Source organism: Marmota monax, unplaced genomic scaffold (assembly GCF_021218885.2).
Source record: "Marmota monax isolate L192 unplaced genomic scaffold, Marmota_monax_Labrador192_F-V1.1 WCK01_AAM20220418_F8-fsc00060, whole genome shotgun sequence".
Taxonomy (NCBI): Eukaryota; Metazoa; Chordata; class Mammalia; order Rodentia; family Sciuridae; genus Marmota; species Marmota monax.
Window position 1 is genome coordinate 10486198 of NW_026692826.1, and position 21323 is coordinate 10507520.

A 21323-nucleotide genomic window follows, 5' to 3' on the forward strand; every position below is an offset into this window, starting at 1 on the left:
GCTGTTATTTTCCCAGCCGCTCTGCAATTCCTGTTCCAGTCTGTCAGTGCCAGGCACAGCCTATTATCAACCCACTTTAACCTCCACCCCTACCACACCCCCAGCCCCCGCCCCAGTCCCATATTCCTTCTCCAGCCTATGCCCCAGCTCCACTTCCATCTCTATCCCTAGCTTCCCTAGCACCGCCCACCACCGACTCTACTTCCATCTCCACCCCCAGCCCCAGCTATAACATTCTGATCTTATGATAGCTGTCTGTTCTGGCCATCACTTTTTTTGACTGAAATAGGAAATGACCTCCTCACCACTCCTTCTTTCTATGCATTAGTCACAAAAATACTTTTAAAAGGTGAATTTGAGGCTGGGATGTAGTTCAGTGGTAGAGTGCCTGCCTAGCTTGTACAAGACCACAAAAAGAGCTGAAATTGAAGCTGGGCATGGTGGTGCACACTTGTTATCCCAGTGACTGGGTTAGAGATGGAAGTGGAGTTGATGGTGGGGGGTGCTAGGGAAGCTCCTATAGTTATAAATTACCTTGGAGAAAATATCAAATTTTTGCTCCTAAACATTTGTTAGCAATAATCAAAATATGTTTTTAAAAAATATTCTTTAGCGATAACCAGAATAATTTAAGAAGCCCAAACTAAACACAATCCATTCTTTTTTAAAACTCATGCAACAAAAAATAAATTAGTTTTAAAAAGGACAGTGAAATCATAAAATATGCTATCATGGTAAGAAACATTTGAAGATTGAAGATAAAAACTGAAATGTTATTCACTGGGTAAATTTTATTGGTCACTTCCCCTCTAAAATTACCTCACTAACTGTAGCAGGTTTACCATCTATGTAATCACCTCCTGTTCTCCACCCTCAACTGTTTTCTGAGGCCTCCTGTCCCTCCCTCCCCACCATATTTTGTTCTGGCCTCACATGTTGTCCGCGGCTGTCTATCCTTCCTTTCCCACATGTGTTTTTTGTTCCATGGCCTCCTATTCTTCACTTTGGTGGCATTCATTGCTCTGGTGATTGGTTCTGCTTTGTGAGGGTGTATTACTGGAATCCTAGGCTAGAGGTTTTATACTGGGGGTCCAACAAATTAGATCTGGCCACTCACTCCCAGAACCAAACAGCAAAGGTTGTGGTGTAAAAGCATGAAAGAAACTTAAATCAGCGTAGCTACACTGGGAAGACTCAGGGACCTATCTTCCAGGGGCTGACAATGTCTTTGAGGCTTTAAAGAAAGGTGAATGGAGGCAAGGATTGGGGGTTTGCACAGCTGCCAGAATGGATGCTTTTGATTAGGTGTGATCTGTCCATCATTCTCTCAAAATTGGTCAGGCAATGCCTTGTCCCAGATATTAAAGTTGAGGTCAGCCTTAGCAACTTGTTGGGACCCTGTCTCAAAATAAAATTTAAAAAAGGGGGGGGGACCAGGCATTCGGCTTAGTGGTAGATGGCCCCTGAGTTCAGTCCCCAGTACCCCTATCTTCATACTCAGAAAATTGCTGTTGTCTGAGGGGTAGCTTCAACTCATCACAAGTGTTTATTGATCAGACCTTGTTCCTAGAATCCAAGGTGACTCAGAGCAAAGGAGGTGGATGCAAAATGGAATCAGATGACAAATCTTGCATTCTGCTTTTACCCATAGGTCATTTGCAGTCAGAAATGAGTCTAAGTCCTTTTCACTGCTTTTTTCTCAGGAATAAGTAGAGTGGATGGTGCATAGTATGAATGATAAATAAATGAGGAATGTCCAGGTCAGATGTAAAAGTTTAGGTCTGGTTTGTGTGGCTAGCTGTCTAGCTGTTCAGTGCTCACACATATTCGTCTCCTGACACTCTTGCTACTTGACCCGCTTAAATGAGTCCTTTTTATTTTATTTTATATTTTTAGATGTAGATGGACACGATACCTTTATTGTATTTATTTTTATGTGCTGCTGAGGATCAAACCCAGCGCCTCGTATATGCGAGGCAAGCGCTTTACCACTGAGCCAGAATCCCATTAGTCATTTTTTTAAACTGCTAATTTAGTGAAGATTTGTTATCTCACTCAGTTTTGTTTACTATAAAAAGTTTCATTGCTCATTTGTGATCTTTAATAAACTGTTTTATTACCTTTTGTTTCTTTTTGTATTTTTATCTTATTGAAATTTCTCTACTAAAAGAGTTTGCCTTTGCCACGTGGCAAATATTTTTATATTGTTGGACTTATTTTTTATGTCGTTTTTCTTGAGTATACAGAAATGTGTGATTTTTATACATTTAATTTTTAACCTTTTCCTTTGTGGTTTTTACTTTAATCTGAGACCATCAATTTACTCCCAATGTGAGCAGTCATATTATTACCTCACTACACTTCTGTGTTCTCCTGGTTAGCTTTATCCTATTTGTGCTCTTGCATTTCAGGCATATTTTGCATGGAAAAGTAATCTTTTCTTTCCACGGTGGTAACTTAGGTGGCCATTTAGACACCACATTTAGAGTGTTCCAGGCCTATGAGCAGTGTGAGCTTGCCTAGCTCTCCTCTCCACTGCTTGGCCACGCGTGCTCACTCTTAAGTTCACGTGCTTTGGGTGATGGTCCTTGTATCTTGGATTTGACCTTCACTTTCTTCTATCTCCAATTACTTATTTATTTTTTCATTGTTTCTGTTTTTTTTTCTGAGAAACATGAAACATGAAATACACTAAGAGAGTATTCAGAGGTTTCTTTCTGCTCATGAGTTTGACCTGTGTCACAGACCCCCATAGCAGCTGCACAGCTGTCCTGCTCTCTCCCTTTGTTGATATCTTAGCTCTTTCCCAGAACTGGCCTCTATACCTGGTAGTCATAAAGAAGTAAGCCACTTTCATGTTGCTGTTATTGGACATTAGGGCAAGATGAGGACTTGGGGACAGTTCAGAACTCTGTTGGGCCCATGTCCCTTTCACTACTGTGTCACCACAGAAATGGATGGACATTTGAGTTTGTGTATGTGAGTAGGCCCATGGGAAAGGGAGACTGCATTTTGTACATTGTCTTGATTTTGGTGATTGAGAGTCTCAAGGAGCTGTTAAGTAAGAACCACTTATGTTTACAGAATTTTGTGTCTTAAACTCTAGTCGTTATTCTGGCACTTATCTCATTCACAGAAAATGGCTTAGAAATTTCTTTTATGTGTACAGGACAATCAAAAGTTTGAGGGAATGCCATATACTTTTTGTTAAATATTTTAACTTCTGAAATATTTTCAAGCCATTGTCATTTCCTGCTAATTCTTTATCTGATGAATGCAATAAGTTACTGTTAATCTTTGTTTCGGTGTTCAGTTCTGCATATTGGTTTGCATGGGCAGCTCTACCTTCTGGCAGCATTTGCACTATTAATTGGTGATTATATAGATGGTAAACCTGCTACAGTTAGTGAGGTAATTTTAGAGGGGAAGTGGCCAATAAAATTTACCCAGTGAATAACATTTCAGTTTTTATCTTCAATCTTCAAATGTTTCTTACCATGATAGCATATTTTATGATTTCACTGTCCTTTTTAAAACTAATTTATTTTTTGTTGCATGAGTTTTAAAAAAGAATGGATTGTGTTTAGTTTGGGCTTCTTAAATTATTCTGGTTATCGCTAAAGAATATTTTTTAAAAACATATTTTGATTATTGCTAACAAATGTTTAGGAGCAAAAATTTGATATTTTCTCCCAGGAGATTTATAACTCCCCCCCCCCCCCCCCCGTCCCCCAGCTAAGAATTTCTTCTTATTCCCTAAACTGTAATTTTTACAGTTGATTTGTTCATGTATTTCATTTCATTTTGCATTACTTAATCTCATTAGAGTGTAAGTGGCAAGGGCAGGGGCTTTGTCATTATTGCTCCCACTTTTATTACCAGCATGTTGTCAGGAAGGGGGCCCCATGTGCCCTGAGTTAAGTCTCAACTTCTGGAGCCTTCCTCAGTCAAGGGAAAGCTCTGGGCCCACCCACCTTCAGGTGTTAAGATGAACTTCAGCCTGTGAGCATGGAATATCTTCTCATTTTTGTGTCTTCCTCAATTTGATTCATCTTTATAGTTATTAGTGTGGTGCTTGTTTACTTTAGTTAATTTTAATCCTAATTATTTTATTTTCTGGTAGTTATTGTAAAAGGGGTTGTTTTCTTGATTTTTTTTCCCAGTTATTGGTGTATAAGAAACCATTGATGCTTGACTATTGATTTTGTATCCTACAACTTCCCTGAATTTATTAGTTCTAATGGGTTTCTTTGGTAGAGTTGTGGGGTTTTCTGATAGTAACTCCTTCTCCATGTGCATACCTTCTGTTTCTTGCCTGGTTGCTGTGGCCAGGACTTCCATATTGACTAGGACTGGAGAGAGCCATCACCCTTCTTCTTGCCTTGTTCAGTTCTCAGAGCAAAAGGTTTCAGTTCTACCCATCCAGTGTGCTGTCATCTGTGAGCTCATCTGAAGTCGTTGATATTGGTGTGTAGTTTTCTTTTTTGCTGTAGTCTGCTTTTGGTATCAGACTAATAATGTTGGCTTTGTAAAATGATTTTGCAAGTATTTCCTCTTCAGTTTTTTGGAATCGTTTGAGTAGAATTGGTATTAGTTCATAAAATGTTTGGTAGAATTCAGCAGTGAAACCATATGGTCATGGGGTTTCTTTGAAAGGAAACTTTTCATTACTGATTTACTTAAGTTACCATTAACTTGTTGTTGGTCTCTTCAGGTTTTCTATTCTTTATGAGTCAGTCTTGGTATGTTTGTTGTGAGCCTGATGTATATGGCCTTTATTCTGTTGAGAAACACTCCTAGTACACCTTGTTTGTTGTGTGTTTACCATGAAGAATATTTAATGTTATTAAGTACTTTTTCTGCATCAGTTAAAATGGTCATAGAAGTATGTGTTCAGGAATTTATTAATTTCTTCTAGGTTATTGAATTTGTAGATATGTAATTGTTCATAGTAGTCCCTTATAAAACTTTTTTGTTTTTATGGTATCAGTTGCAAATACATGCAGTCCATCTAAGCGTTCATCAGCAGATAAATGAATAAAGAACGCCCCCGACCCCCACACATTATAGTGTAATATTCAGCCATAAAAATAGAATGAAATCCTGTCATTTGTGGCACCATAGATGAATCTGGAGGACATTATGCTAATTGAAATAAACCAGACACAGAAAGACAAATATGGCATGATCTCACCCATATGTTGAATCTGAAGTTGATCTCACAGAAGTAGAAAGTAGAAGAATGGTTACCAGAATAGGCTGGCATGACAGTAGGGAGAAGGGAATAGGGAGAGTTTAGAGTTAGTATTGGAGGAATAAGTTCTGGTGTTTTATTGCACAGTAGGGTGAAGATGGCTAAAAACATTGTATTGAAAATTTCAAAATTTTTATAGCTAGAAGAGAGGATTTTGAATATCCTTATAACAACGAAATGATAAAATGTGAGGCAATGGATATGCTGGATATGAGTTAATTGTACACAGTGTGTACATGTATTGAAGCATCATATTATACTCTGTATATATATACCATCATTTTTTTTGCAATTAAAAACAAACATAAGGAAACTTCAGTAAGATATTTATATTTAAAGAAAAAAGTAGTTCAAGGATTCAGAACACATGCTCCCTGAGACTTCTCATCTCCCTCGAAGAACTAGCCTTGTGTCCACCTGCAATAGTCTTATAGTGACCTTTTTCTTTGTTGATGTCACTTGATTTGAAAACCTGCAGAATTCGAAGTCACCTCAGAGCCTGCATATTCCTTGCTCGGGGATGCAGGGCTTCTGTTTTCATGTTCACCCTTCATGCACTATGTTTGTGGCATTCAGTGCCCAGATGCCGTCCTCTTCACTCTGCCTCGAGCTGTGCCTTCTTTCACTGAGCTGTGGCTTTCTGAACCTATGGGCTGGAAGCCTCCTTGGTGTTTGGTTATGGGTTTGCTCCTGCTGCCTTGGCTCCCTTGGCCTGGCCTGAATCCCGAGCTCATTCCCTTCTCTACCTGGGATTCCCATCTATTTTTCAGCCTCCAGTTCATTGCTTATTTACCTTCTCACCAGTCTTTTTCCTTTTTATCTTCTATTCAGTGAAGTCCAGATTTTACTTTTATCATTGTGCTTTTGTGTTCTGAGGTCATATTTGCATGATCCAAGTTGAAAAAGATTTTCTGCTGTTTCTGTATTTTTTTTTTTTTTTAGAGAGAGAGAGAAAGAGAGAGAAAGAGAATTTTAATATTTATTTTTTAGTTTTCGGTGGACACAACATCTTTGTTTGTATGTGGTGCTGAGGATCGAACCCGGGCCGCACGCATGCCAGGCGAGCGCGCTACCGCTTGAGCCACATCCCCAGCCCCCTGTTTCTGTATTTTCTTTTACAAGTTTTATAGTTTTGGAATTTACATTTGTGTATGTCCATTTTGAATAAATTTTTACATGTGGTGCAAACTGTGAGTCCAAATTCTTTTCCTGCATTTGGATATTCTGTTGCTTCTAGCTCTGCTTTAAGAAAATGACTCTTTTCTTGCATCTTTGCCTTTGTCCTTTTTCATGTGTGGGTTTGACTCTGGACTCTTTTTCACTCCATCGTCTATTTGTCTGCCTTTATTTAAATGCTTTATTCTTTAAAAAAATTTTTTTTGTTTTTTTTTTAGTAGTCAGTGGACCTTTATTTCATTTATTTATGATGCTGAGAATCAAATCCAGTGCCTCACATGTGCTAGGCAAGTGCTCCACCACTGAGCCACAACCCCAGCTCAATGCTTTATTCTTTTGACTACTGTTGCTTTATATTAATTCTTTGTTCTTCATTTTTAGAATCCTTCTGGTTAGCCTAAGGATATTTCTGCATAACTTCAGATACAATTTGTCAATTTCTACAAAAACTTTTGATTGGGACTACATTGAATCTGTAGCTCAAATTTGGGGAAGAATTAACGTCTTAACAATGTTGAGTCTTCTGACCTATGAGCAAGCAAGGTCACTCTTTCCCTTTATTTTTAGGTCTTTTAAAATTACCCTCAGCAATATTTTGTTATTTTTAGGGTTAGCTGTTATCTTTAGGTCTGCTTTTAAGATTTTCTTTTTGTCAAGGGTTTTGAGTAATTTGATTATGATGTGCATTAGTGTGATTTTTCTTCTTGTTTCTTAAGCTTGGGGTTCAGTAAGCTTCTTGAATCATGAGTTGAGTTTTCATTAGTATAGACAATTCTTAGTCTTTGTTGTTTCCAGTGTTCACTATGCCCCACCCTTTCATGTCTGCATAGGTTCATGGTCTGTTTCCAGGCTTCTTTGACATTCTTCTCAAGCACTGTAGTTTTTATTATAATAGTTAGGCAAGCATTGTAGTCTGGTAGTTTGATTTGGATCTTTTTTTATATCCTACATGTGCTCAGCTTCTTAAGTACATGGAATACAGTTTTAATTTATTTTCCTGTCCTCATGTGCTAATTGTAGCCCTGTGCATGGTGCATCAGTGTTGACTAAATGGTTCCTCCCCTCACTTGGGTCCTGGGTTCTTGCTTTTTTGCATGCAGTCTTTGTGAATTTTACCTTTTTGGGTGCTGGGTATTTTTATATTTCTGTACACATTCCCAAGCATTGTTTTGGGAAGGTGTTAAGTCCCTTGGAAAGAGTAATCTGACCCTTTCACATCTTGCATTTTTGTCTCATTTTTTTTGCCTGTCCCAGGCAGCAGCCAGTCTACTTGTTGTCTCTGTACAAGGGCCATTCATGGACACTTGTCATGTGGAATCACACAACACATAGTCTTTTGTATCTGGCTTCTTTCCCTTAGCATATGCTTTTGTTTGTGAGGTCTGTTAATGTTGTGGCTCACATCAGTAGTTGATCTGTCTTGGCTGAGTACCATGGTAGACTGCAGTGGGTTTATTCATTATGGGTTGATTAGTGTTGGCTTTGGTTTCATAATGTGTATACGAGGATGAATTAGCCTCTTTTAGTTTATTTCATATGTGACATAAAAGGTAATACAGAACTGTTTATTGTTTAAATACTTTTGAGATTATTTCATTTGTTAGCATGTTTCCACATACGGTGCACCAGCAGATAATGTGGAAATTTAAACTGTGAAATAATTTCTTTTACTGAGAAATTAGTAACTAAAAGAGCGACATAGTCTGTACCCGTGTAACTTTCCCTCCAGAAAGGTACAGAATATTTCCATCATCTCTGAACTTGTCCCCTTCCATTCATCTGCCTGCCAGAAGCAGCCACTGTTTTGAGGTCCTCATAGCTTGGTTTTGTTTTTTCTAGCACTTGATATAAAGGAAGCATATAGTGTGCATTTTGTTGTGTTTCTTCTTTCACTCAGTGTCCTTTTGAAATATAGTACTGATGTTGCATAGACTGGTCGCCTTCCTTTTGATGGCTGAATAGCTTCTCATTGCATAGTCATCTGCTCTGCTTAAGATGGGCGCTTGGCAGCTTGGCAGTTTCCATTATGATCGTTATGAATAAAACCCTGATGGATGTTTTCATCTGTTGTGGACATAAATTATTGTTTCTGTTGGATATACACCTATAAATGGGATTTCTTGATTTCAGGATGGATAAATATATAAATTTTTAAAAGACTGATATTTTCCCAAAGTTGTTGTACATTTGGGATCCGAGTGGTGGAGGTACTGTGATCTTTGGCATCCCACCCACCCCTGTTTTTGTTTTTTGGTACTGAGTATTTACCTCTGGACCCCTTTGCTGGAGCTACATCCTCCGTCCTTTTTATTTTTTGAGACAGTCTTGCTGAGGCTGGCCTGGAAATTGTGATCTTTCTGCCTGTCTCCTAAGTCACTGGGGTTACAGATGTGCATCACTGTGTGCCCAGCTCCCACCCTGTTTTTACCCTCACATATGGGGCCAGAGAACTATGCTTGGTAGCCATGGAGAATGTGTGTCCCTGATGATGATGGCCCTGAGTACATTTTCAAAGCTCATCTGTTCTTGTGAAGTGTATGTACATGTTCTTTGCTTTTTAAAAATTGAGCTTTTCTATTTTAGTGTTGTGCAGTGGGAGTTCATGTTACATATCCTAGCTAGAAGTTCTTGGTCAGATACGTTTGTTGTGAATATTTCCTTTTAGTCCAGCATGTCTGTTAGAAGAATTGTTGAACATTGATGAAGTCACTTTTTTCTTACATGGTTAGTGCTTTCTGTGTCCTTGCCCTGAACCTTCTTGGGCTATAGGTTTCAGAAAGAGATTGCTGAACTCCTTTCCTAAAAGCCTGATTACTTCAGAATTCACATTTGGGTACTTGAGTCTTGAGTTCATTCTGTGAGGTGGGATTGTGGTTCCCAGCACCGTTGCCACCTCCTTCTTGTGGTGCTTCTTAGGGCTGCATGCCCGCAGGGCCCGTTTTCCCAGATACCTGCTCTTCCATTGGTCGCTTTACCACCAGCACACTGACTAATCACTGGGGCTTCAGAGTGGTCATGGAGTTTTCTAGCTTTGTTTTTCCCTTTTTAAGATTTGTTTTGGTTGATTTAGATCCTTTGTATTTCGTTGTTTGAATCAACCTGTAAGTTTCTACAGAAATTCTGAGTGGATTTTGATTGGGATTTTATTATATTTTTAGTTCAGTTTTGGAGAAAATTCTCTAATTCCAGCAATGTTTCATAGTTTTTTTTTTTTTTTAAGTATTTTCTTTTATAGATGGACACAGTACCTTTATTTTATTTATTTTTAGGTGGTGCTGAGAATTGAACCCAGTGCCTTACACATGTTAGGCAGGCACTCGACCCCTGAGGCACAACTCCAGTCTCTGTTTCATAGTTTTTTATAAAGAAGTTTTCCATATATTTTGTCACATTCAATCCTTAGAACTTTACGTTTTTGGATGTTACTGTAAATTATATTGTTCTAAGATTTCATTTTTCATATGAAGTTGATTTTTATATTTTATTTTTGTTTCCTGTGAAGTTTCAAAATGATTCATTCTGTTCTTGATGTTTTTATAGATTTTTAGAATTTTCTATGTGGATGATCATGTCATCTGCAAAACATTTAGTGACAATTCTTTCTTTTCACCCTTTCTGTATAAGCTTGACATGGTGAGGCCTCTACTATAGTGCCATTGGAATATTGTTTTGTTGGCATGGGGAGGGTACTAAGGATTGAATCTCGGGGTGCTTTACCACTGAGCCACATCCCCAGCCCTTTTAAAATTCTAATTTGAGACAGTCTTGCTAAATCTCTGAGGCTGACCTCAACCTCCTGCCTCCTGAGTCCCTAGGACTACAGGTGTGCACCACCACACTGGGCCTAGTACTGTTGGGAGGAGGGGCAGCTGGGCTTCTGACTTTTCTGGCTCATCCCTTCTAAGACTCAGGTAGAAGACTCTGAGGCTCTGCTCTCTTTCCTCGAACCCATGTTTGGGGGCACAGGTGCAGATGGCCCTTTTGTCTGTGACCCTTGGGGTAAACTGTGTGGCAGGCTTCATGCATCTTTAGAGCTGACAAAGGTCCAGTTGTTCTCATGCTTCCCATGTCCTCTCCCTTCTGCTGTGAAGACATCAGTGGGTTCCTTCTCTCCTAGGGAGGCTTGTCCTATTTTGGATTTTATTTGTGTTTTCACTTCTTTGCATCCTAGAAAATCCATCTGAATCTGAATGAGCTTCTTTGTGGGTGGGAATGGCACTCTGACTCTCTATGTAGGTGTGCAGGTAGGAGCTTAGCTTCACTTAGACTCATGTGCTGGAACGTGGTCCATCCAAGGCAGCAGCACCTTTTAATTTGAAGTTAACATAGAACACTCCATGTATGTGCTAAGTTTCTGTTTTAAAAGTTGCTTATTTCCCATTCATACCACCTTGTGCCTTTTTTGTTAGGATATAAGTAATGAATATGTTTTTTTCTTCATTGATGATATCTGCGTCTTGTAAATGTGCTCTAATAATACGCTAGTAATAAATTATGACATTGAGTGATTTTCACTCATTTAGAGTAGATTGGGAGTGATTCAGAAATCATTCCTAGTTGCTCAGGGTCTGGGATTCAAGCAGTGGGAGTATCTTTCATAGTGAGAAAGGTGGAAGAGGTATTTCACTAAAATTCAGTATTGGATAGTCAGAGTGTTTCAGAGACTCAGAAACATTGCATTGAGCAAAGAAGAAAAAGTACATTGGAACTTAGCTGGTCATGGCAGTGGCACTGGCTCAGCATAGAGGGAAGGGATAACACTGAGAGAAAACACAACAAGCAGGTTTGGAAAAATCTGAGGTCAGAAAAGCAGCCTGAACTTAGCTGATCCAGAGGCTGCACCATGGTGTTTGAAAAATGCTCTGTATTTCTCAACTGGCAGTGGAGAGCTGAGGGTGGGGGTCATCTTAAGGAGGCCACACTGTAGCTGCTTCTGGGGGAGCCAGGAGGTCATAGTAAACCCTGCTAAACTGTCCCAGCAAGTGCCTGATAGGTTGCTTAGGGTGTTTATAGCAGAACATGAATGAAACAGGCACAGAGAAGATCGTATTCAGGGGGATTCAAGTCAGAAAAAAATGAAGAGTCTGGTTGTTTGCATGGCCAGCTGAAGAGAGTTGGCAGTCTTGAAAAGGTGGGTGTGAATGCACTTAGGGACTAAGCCTGGAAAGGCTGTTTCCTTGGGCAGTAGAGTGTGTGGAGGATTGGCTCCCCTGCCCACAGGTAGAATTCTCTGGGATCCAGACTCCCAGCAGAGATTGGCATCCCCCTGGCCCTACGGGTGTGTTGATCTACTGTCTTTGAGCAGATACCACCCAAAACAGTCACAGGGCCTAATTAGACCTAAGCCCAGCTGTTAGGAATCCCTTCATAGAACTCTGCAGCGGCTCTCTGCCTTCTGCTTGTCATCTCCCAACCTGCCTTACTCAGGCCCTGAGTAACCAAAACAAAAAAGAAAACAACAACAAAACAAAAAACAACAAGTCTGCTGTCTGTGCATACAAAACTGCAACTGATTGTACTTCCTACTCTGTCCTACTCTATACAGGTGAGAAGGGAGGCTGAGAGCTATTTCACCTAGCTTCAGTCTTAGGCTACTGCAATTCATAGCTCGGTGAGCAACACAGAAAGAGGAAGGTGTTAATAACAGCTCAGGCCTTGTGCACATACTCTCCCTCTCTCCCCTCCTTAATACATAGCCCAAGAAGAAGAGGAAAGGACACAGTGGGAATAGGCAGTGAACATTCGTTCTTGTTGACTATTTTGACGACCTCAGTGAAGAATCTTTTGTTCGTGACCATATGTATATATATTTATTATCTCCACTCCTGATCTCTGCTGGGTTTTCATGACTGCTTCCTACAGTCAGCTACACTTGTTTCTTTTCTAGTGCTCTTCTACTTCCCTTTACCTTTCCCTCTTTAAAGTTTTTAAACCATAAGAATCATATCCAGTAATTACAGACAATATACCTATCTACTCAAGAAGTTCCAAAAACTGAAATAGAGTATTATTAACATGTTCTAACATGACTTTGAGGTCAAATGAAATAATCCTGATAATGCATCATAAACAGTTAACAAACATCTTATTTCAGTCAAAATATGACTATACCTATATACATTAAAATACACTAGTAAATTATTTATATTATTTTTTCATTTTTAGCATTTAAAAAATTTTTGTAGTTGTAAATGGACACAATACCTTTATTTTGTTTATTTGTTTTTATATGGTGCTGAGGATAGAACCCAGTGCCTCACACATGCTAGGCAAACACTACCACTGAGCCACAACCCCAGCCCTCATTTTAGCATTTATTTAGGTGTACTATTTTTTGGTCTTTGAGGGTTAGGGTTTTTGGTTTGCTTATTTTATTTGGGTTTTGTTTTGTTGTATTTCTCTTTCTCTCCTTTCTTCTGCTAACAGCCAAATTCTCTTGTTCTTCCTATTTCTCTTCCTTTACTTTGTTTTTTCAATTTTTTCTCTTCCTTTCTTATGAGCATCACTTACTACATCTCTTCTGCATTCTCTGTTCACTGTTTGGACATTGTAAATTCTCTTCTACCTTTCTATCACATTTTCCTTTCTCTTAACTGTATTTTTACTATCAATTGGTTTGTGTAATTCTTACCCCAACCATTCATGTTGTTGCAATTATTACTTCTGTGGATGACATAGTTGACACCTGTTGTTTACTTTAATGCCAGATCTAGTTTATGGTTATTTATTGTTTTTTCGGTTGACAATTGCTGACCCCACCATTCCTATTTTTGTGATAATTAATATGTTGTAGATCTCATAGACACTGTTGGCTGAACAAAACTGCCAAAGACAGTGTACATTGCTCCACCCATGAATTAACGGCACTCAAACATCAGCTATACTTCAGTATAAAAAATAGCAGTGACAGAAATTCAAACCAATGACCAGGCCCCAAGTAGGAATGGCTAGGGGTGGGCTTTTAGGTACCATGTGCAAATATCCACTGCTATAGCAAAAGCAGAGTTTACACAAAGGCTGTGGATACCACACCTACGTGGGTGGGTTTCAAATCTAGATCACTTTAGGATAATTTGGTCCTGGGGATAGGAGGGCTGTGCCTACAAAGGCCCACACAAAGGAGTAGAAGAGAAATCTATCCCAATTGATGCATGAAACCCAACACAGGAGTGTAAGAAATAAGGGGAAAAAAACAAGGTAACGTGACACCTTGTGAAGTTCATAATTCAAAATCTGAAGATATTGAAATGGATGCACTACCAGATAAAGAATTCAAAAGAATGATTATAAAAATGATTAATGAAATCCAAGAGCACACAGAAAAACTACTGAATAAATTAAGGAAGTCAGTATAGGATATGAATGAGAAATTCAATAAGAAGATAAGAATTATTGAAAAAGATCTGGACAAAAAGAAAATAAGTAACCATGATCAGAATATGCAAGAACTGTGAGACAATATTAAGAAGCCATTAAGACTATTTGGAGTTGAGAGTTATGAGATGCATACTAACGGGATATACAACCTCTTTAGGGAAACAATTGGAGAACATTTTCGAAAGTTTGAGAATGAGATGGACATCCAGATAAGAAGGCATTCAGAAATCCTAATAGCCAAGATGAAAGAAGAACCACTTAAAATGCCTGACATGCAGAAAAAGGACACAGTTTTAAAAGCCTCAAGAGAAAAGGTCACATTGAAAGGCAAGCCAGTCAAAATCACTTCTAATTTCTCAGCCCAAACTCTGAATATCAGGAGGGTTTGGAATGTTGAATTCCAAGTCCTGAAAGAAAATAATTGTCAATCAAGATTGCTGTATCTAGGAAAGCTATATATCAAAATCAGAAATAAAAACCTTCCAAGATAAAGGGTATATACAAAAACCCCAAAGCCACCCTCATAGTAAATGGGGAAAAACTGAAAGCATTTCCTTTAAAATCTGGTAAAAGATAAAGATGTTCACATCTGCTGAGAAAGAAATTGGAAACAAACCCCCCCACCCCCCAAAAAAACCCTAGAAATAAATCTAACAAGGTGATGAAAGACCTCTACCATGAAAACTATAGAACACTGAAGAAAGAAATGGAAGAAGACCTCAGAAGATGGAAAGACCTCCCATGTTCATAGATAGGCAATATTGTTAAAATTACTATCACCAAAAGCAATATAAAAATTCGATGCAGACCCCATCAGAATACCACTTCACTGAAAAGAGTCCTAAAATTTATTTGAAAGAATAAAAGACCCAGAATAGCCAAAGCAATTCTAAACCAAAAAAGCAATGCTCAAGGTATCAAAATACCTGACTTCAAATTTTACTACAGATCATAAAACAAAAACTGTATGATACTGGTATAAAAACAGACACACAGAACTATGCTATTTTGTACAGCATAGAAAACAGACAAACCTGCACATTTACACTCATCTGCTTCTTGACAAAGGTGCCAAAAACACACATTTAAGAAAAGAGAGCCTCTTTTAAGAAATGGTGGTAGAAAAACAGGGTATTCTTATGTACAATTATGAAAGTCTGTCCTTATGTCTCACCCTGCACAAAAGTCAACAAAAAAGTGGATCAAAAACATAGAAATTAGATCAGAAACTATGCAACTTCTAGAAGAAAATGTAGGATCAATACTTTAGCATATAGGCACAGGCAACAACTTTCTCAGTAGGACCCCTAAAGCTCAGGAAATAATGTCAAGAATTAATAAATAGGATGCATCAAAAAAAAAAAAAAAAAAACTTGGACTGGGGTTGTGGCTCAGTGGTAGAGTGTTTGCCTAGAGTGTTTGTGTGAGACACTGGGTTTGAACCTCAGCACCCCATATAAATAAATGAATAAAATAAAAGTTCATCAACAACTTAAAAAAAAAAAAAACCTGCTCAGCAAAGAATTCAGTTAAGAATCTGAAGAGAGATCATACAGAATGGGAGAAAAATATTTGCTAGCTATTCCGACAGAGGATTAATATCTAGAATATATAAAGAACTCAAAAAATCCAGGTAACCCAAATAATAAATGGAGAAGTGAATTAAACACATTGTTCTCAAAACAATAAATACAACTGGCCAACAAATACATGAAAAAATGGTCAATACTGTTAGCAATTAGAGAAATGCAAATCAAAACTATACTGAGAATTCATCTCGTACCAGTCAGAATGGCAGTCATCAAGAAAACAAATAATAATAAATGTTGGAGAGGATGTGGAAAAAAAGTTGTAATTATGTAATTGTAAATTTGTACAACCACTATGGAAACCAGGTTCCTCAAAAGATTAGGTGTGAATCTACCACATGACCCAGCTATACCACTCCTCGGTATTTAGCCTAAAGAATTAAAGTCAGCATACTAGAGTAGTACAGGCATACCCATGTTTATAGCAGGATAAACCAGAGTAACCAAATTATAGAACCAGACTAGGTGCCTGTCAGTGGGTTAATGGGTAAAGAAAATATATATGTACCAAATGGAATTTTATTTAGCAATAATGAAAATTGAGATTATATAATTTGTAGGAAAATGGATGGAACTGGAGACCATTATGTTAAGTGAAAGAAGCTAGGTTCAGAAGGTCAATAGTTTCTCTCATTTGTAAAAGTTAGTGAATGAATAGGAAATAAATATGGGTGACTGCATGAAAAGCAAAGGGAGATCAGCAGATCAAAGAAAGGAGATCCAGGGGTTGGGAAGAGGGGAGGAAGGTGGGAAGTGCTAGGAAGGGTTATTGGCCAAATTTTGTTCTTATTTTGTGTGCATGTACTAATATTTAACAACACATTCTGCCATTATGTGTACCCTAATGAACAAAGAATGTGAGGGAAGAAGGGGTAGATTGAATATCTGTTCCTGTTTTGATTTTGAAAGACCTAATTTTGGATGTGCATTTCCAAAGTAAGTATTTATTAGATGCCATGAGAGTTCATTTTAGTTAATGCTTTGAACCATTCACAGGATGTGAAATTTAATAGATGCTCATATTTGAATATTTTTAGCATCGTCACATGTTATTTAGTAGTGTGTTCATGGAGTTTACGATAGTGTGGTCGAGGTGATCTGGAAGGGAGGGGTCTTGATGGACAAGTGAAGGGCATGTGTTCCAGGAAGCAAAAGAAGCACGGGAGAGCACACCATTGTCGAATGCTGTGCAGGTGGGATAGAGCAGGAGCAGCAGGAAGGTTGATAGCAGGTATAGCCAGAAGTTAATGTGGGGGACAGTTGTAAAGAACCTCTCTGCTATGATACGTATACGAGTTATCTTCTAATAACATTACCTAATAATGGGGGTTTTTGAGGGAGGATAAACCTAATCCTGTTTTCTAAATTGCATCATTTGGTATTCAGATTGAATTAGGGAAGTCATAGAAATGGAGACCTTTTAGTGCCATATTCTTTGTATATGGGGCACATCATCGAGCAGCAGCATGCTGGACTGCTGTGTATTGTACTTAGGACTTCTTGTAGAAGAGCCCCTTTAGCTTCGTTCATGGCAAAAGTCTCATGGAAGCTTCCCTTCTTGGGGGAGAATCTCAGCTTTTTGGTTTTTGAACCACAGTGTCAGGGAACATTTTTTTTTCTGGAAGGAGGACATAATTGAAATGGTTTGGAGTAGAGAGTATTATTGTTATCACTATTAACTCTTTTTCTTTGTTTTCTGGTAGCTCGGGTGATTGAACCCATGGCCTGAAACATGGTAGGCAGGTGCTCTTACCATTGGGTCACACCTCCAAACCTTACCTGTTTCGTTACAAAGTAAAAGGCCAGTACTGTATGACATTGTGAGCATTACTTGGAATAAATGGAATATGATGTTCAAAGAAAAAAGTGCCATTAGCTTCAGTGGTAGCATTGACATTGAGGTATCTTTGTTGGAGCTTCCTTCTAAAGTGTGCTCTTAAAATTACCTCTAAGTTCCTAAACAAACTGTATTGAGCTCTATGGACCAGTTGTGCCTTAAATATGTTCTGAGTTGTAAGTTTGTTTTCACTCTCCTACCTGTAACATTACAAGTGACAAGCTAGCAGCTCGGTTAACCAAGGGTTGACCCGAAATCAAATTCCTAGCAAATTCCTAGCTTAAGGCAAGGGCTGTTAGAATGAGGCAGAAAAAGGTCAGTGTTGCTGGGCCTTCACCAGCAGGCAGATTGTGGAGAGCGGGTGGCTATTCCCCCGTCTCTTCTGTTCAGTGTCCTGAAAGTTCCCTGCCCAAGGATGAGAAGTCACTGAGTTCAGGTGGTGGCAGAGGCACTGAAGGAAATGTATATAGTCCCCTGAATGTAGGTTGACAGTATTCAAGAAGTTAGTACCTGTTAAAATAGCTTGACTGTCTTCAGCATTTAGAAATGTATCCTATAGCTGAGCAGACTTGGAGCAGATGGCCACACTGTTTAGTGAGTGGACCATTATTTAACTTTGTGATATTTTCTCTCTTTTTTTGAGATGGGATCTTGCAGTGTTCTCCAGGCTGGTCTTGAACTCCTGGTCTCAAGGGATCCTCCTGCCTCAGCCACCAAGTACCTTGGGCTACAGGCACATGGCACTGTGCCTGACTTAGTATTCTAATATTTTGTTCATAGTGTAATAATATTAACATTTTGAGAACTTTTGATGCTATCATTTGCCTTGAACTTTTTTCCTTAAGCAAAATTACAAGGTTGTTCCATAGAAAAGAGTAGCAGTCACTTATTACATAAGTAATAAAAAAATCAAAGGCTATTAAATATATGCTGTGTGTCACCATATAACAGAATAATAAACCTTTCTTGGGAATTTAAGATCTTAATTAAGGAATAAAAAGAGTGTTTTTTTTTTTTTTTGTTTCAAAGTATTTTAAATGTATTTACTATATTTATTACATCTTATGACTCCTGGTGTTTTTCTCTCATTTTTTAATGTGTCCATTACAAAGAATGTAAATGGTGAGAAGGAAGAATGAATTATATAGTTAGGAAAGAAGATGAAGTTGGAAATGACAGAGTTCTGTGGAGTATACTCAGGGCCTGGGGCAGCGGGCCTATTCACTGTCAGACATGTGGCTGTGAAACAGTCCTGAGAGCAAGAGGAAAGCTTCAAGTAACCATGCTCATGATAATTAAAACAGACATTCTTTTAAGTTCTGTCCTGTGCTGGTAAAGCTACCAGTAGAGGATGATTTTATATGTTATTGCTTTATTTATTTTGCCTGTGAGGTTTGTGCCAGTGTCATGTATGATACTAATTTAAGGACTTTTATATATCCATGTTTTTCAGCTTTAGTTGTCATGTTATTTTATTGAGTAATGTTTTTCATCATTGGAAACTTTAACACTGACAGAGTACAGGAAGACCCTTCCAAATGGTACACCTTTTCCAATGACCACAAGAAAATTCTCACCTTAAAAAAAAAAATAATGTGGGATAGTTAATTACTTGTGTTTACTACAGAAGTTAATTGTGAGTGACAATGTCTATATGAAATCTACTTTGAAAGTATGAGTTGAACATAGACAAATTCCTGGTGTTTGCATTTGTTTCATTGATTTTGCCTTAGAGTTATTTTTAAATATCTGTCAATTCAACGTTGATCTCTGTTGTGCCATTGTTTCCTTGAGTTGATTGTACTTCTTCTTCTTTTTAAGGTAAAGTGCAAGTTAAGAGTTCAGACATACAAGTTGGAGACCTCATCATAGTGGAAAAGGTTGATGCATTTTAATATATTTTAGATCTATGTATATGCTGTCATTAACATTTAGCTTTATTACGAGTAACTTTTGAATTTAAAAAAAATTTTTTTAGTTGTAGATGGACATAATATCTTTATTTTTATTTGTTTATTTATTTATTTTTTATGTGGTGCTGGGGATCGAACCCACGGCTTCACATGTGTGAGGCACGTGTTCTACCACCTAGCTACAACCCCAGCCCCAACTTTTGAATCTTAATGAAATTATTTGAGACAGGTGTTTTAAATCCTAATATCTTTATGTAAGATTTGATGTACTTGAGCAAAAATCTAGATGTTTGTACATTCTGTTTTACTAGTGTATTTTAATGTATATAGGTATAGTCATATTTTGACTGAAATAAGATGTTTGTTAACTGATTTAAGTAAGAGAGTGAGTTCTCTTTACAGTTTGCTAGTTCTTGTTACTTGTCTTAGGGTTTTCACTTACTGTTTTTTTTTTTAACTGATGGCCTGCTATAGTGCAGGTCCTCTAGGGCTGAAAGGAGGAGTTCTTTCATTAGTCACGGAGCCTACTTCCTTACGTGTATGTCTTAGAACATGTAGCTATTTTCTCTCTGTATTCCATGTTACTCTTACAGTGGTGTTGAGCAACAGAATTGTCCTCAGCTCCAGAACTCGATGTTGAATAAGCTTTTATTATACATGTCTTGGGTGGAAAAACCATGAGTTACAGCTTTTCTAACTTAAACCCAATGTTAGGGACTTTACTTGTTAAAAATACTATTTGCAAGAGTTCATCATTTTTTTCCAAAGAAGCAATCTTTTTTTTTTTTTTTTTTAATTTTCTTAGTTGTAGATGGACAGAATGTCTTTATTTTATTTATTTTTATGTGGTTTTGAGGATTAAACCCAGTGTCTTACACATGCTAGGCAAACTCTCCACCACTGAGCCAAACCCCAGCCCCCAAAGAAACAATCTTTTGTTTAAAAAAAAAAGTATTATTTAATAACAACCATATCAACTGATACTTGCAGAATTATAGTGCTCTGGATTGTTCTAAACTTTAATATAATATTAAATAAGATAAAAGCTGTCAAAGTATTTGTTTAAATAAAAATCAGTCCCATTGAAGGTTATGTTATTCTTATGTGTGCAATATGGAAAAGAAAGAAATGTTAAGTTTGTCTCCTAGCTTACCAGGGTGTTTCTAAAACTTGGGATAAATCTGTTTGCTAAAATGTTGCTTCTCTAGCACATATCAAGTAAAGAGGGAAGAGGTGGCAAGTGCAGCCTTCACACAGTTCCTGCAGCCCATGGGTGTGTGCTGCCTCCATGGTTGCAGGATCAAAACAGACTCAATGGACCTTGTTAGTGCCTTTTATACCCTGATTAGAACTAGCTTCTGGGGGAAGAGGATGTTGCTTTTCCTTCATCTGGGAATAGCCATTTACTCTTTTGTTGTTTTTTTGCTTTTTTAAAATTTGTTTTAATTAGTTATACATGACAATAGAATGCATTATTTATACCCTATGATATGTCCTACATAGATGGGATATAATTTCTTAATTTTCTGAGTATACATATTACATAATTATATTGGTCATGTAGTAATATATATATACATAAATTAATAATGTCTGTTTCATTCTACTATCTTTCTTATCTCCCATCCCCTCCCATCATTTCCTTCTATCTAATCCAAGGTAATGCTATTCTTCTGCACCCTCTCCCTCGCCTTATTGTGAGTTAGCATCCGCATATTTGGCCTTTGGTTTTGTGGGATTGGCTCTTTTCACTTAGCATGATATCCTCCCCAAACATCCATTTACTGATGAATGCCATAATTCCACTCTTCTTTAAAACCAACTAATATTCCATTGAATACATATACCACATTTTTTTTATTCATTCATCTATTGAGGGACTCCTAGGTTGATTCCATAGTTTAGCTATGGTGAATTGTGCTGCTGTAAACATTGATGTGGCTGTATTTCTGTAGTATGCTGATTTTAAATCTTTTGGGTATAAACCGATGAGGGGAATAGCTGGGTCAAATGGTGGTTCCATTCCCAGCTTTCTGGAATCTCCATACTGCTTTCCATAGTGGTCGCACCAATTTTCAGTCCCATCAGCAATGTATGAGGGTACCTTTTTCCCCACATCTTCGCCAACATATATTGTTTTCTCTATTCTTGATGATTGCCATTCTGACAGGAGTGAT

General features: G+C 37.9%; 1 protein-coding gene across 8 annotated transcripts in view; it reads left to right on the plus strand.

The window, feature by feature from the left end:
* Atp9b (ATPase phospholipid transporting 9B (putative)) overlaps nucleotides 1-21323 on the plus strand; it is a 255181-nt gene that overhangs the window by 48119 nt on the left and 185739 nt on the right. For 7 of the 8 annotated variants that reach the window (XM_058580694.1, XM_058580696.1, XM_058580691.1 and 4 more), the window contains exon 6: nucleotides 19055-19113. The exons of the other annotated variant lie outside the window; for it this stretch is intronic. In XM_058580694.1, the coding sequence (XP_058436677.1) occupies nucleotides 19055-19113 (59 nt within the window). The remainder of the gene's footprint in view (nucleotides 1-19054; nucleotides 19114-21323) is intronic. 8 annotated transcript variants of the gene reach the window in all.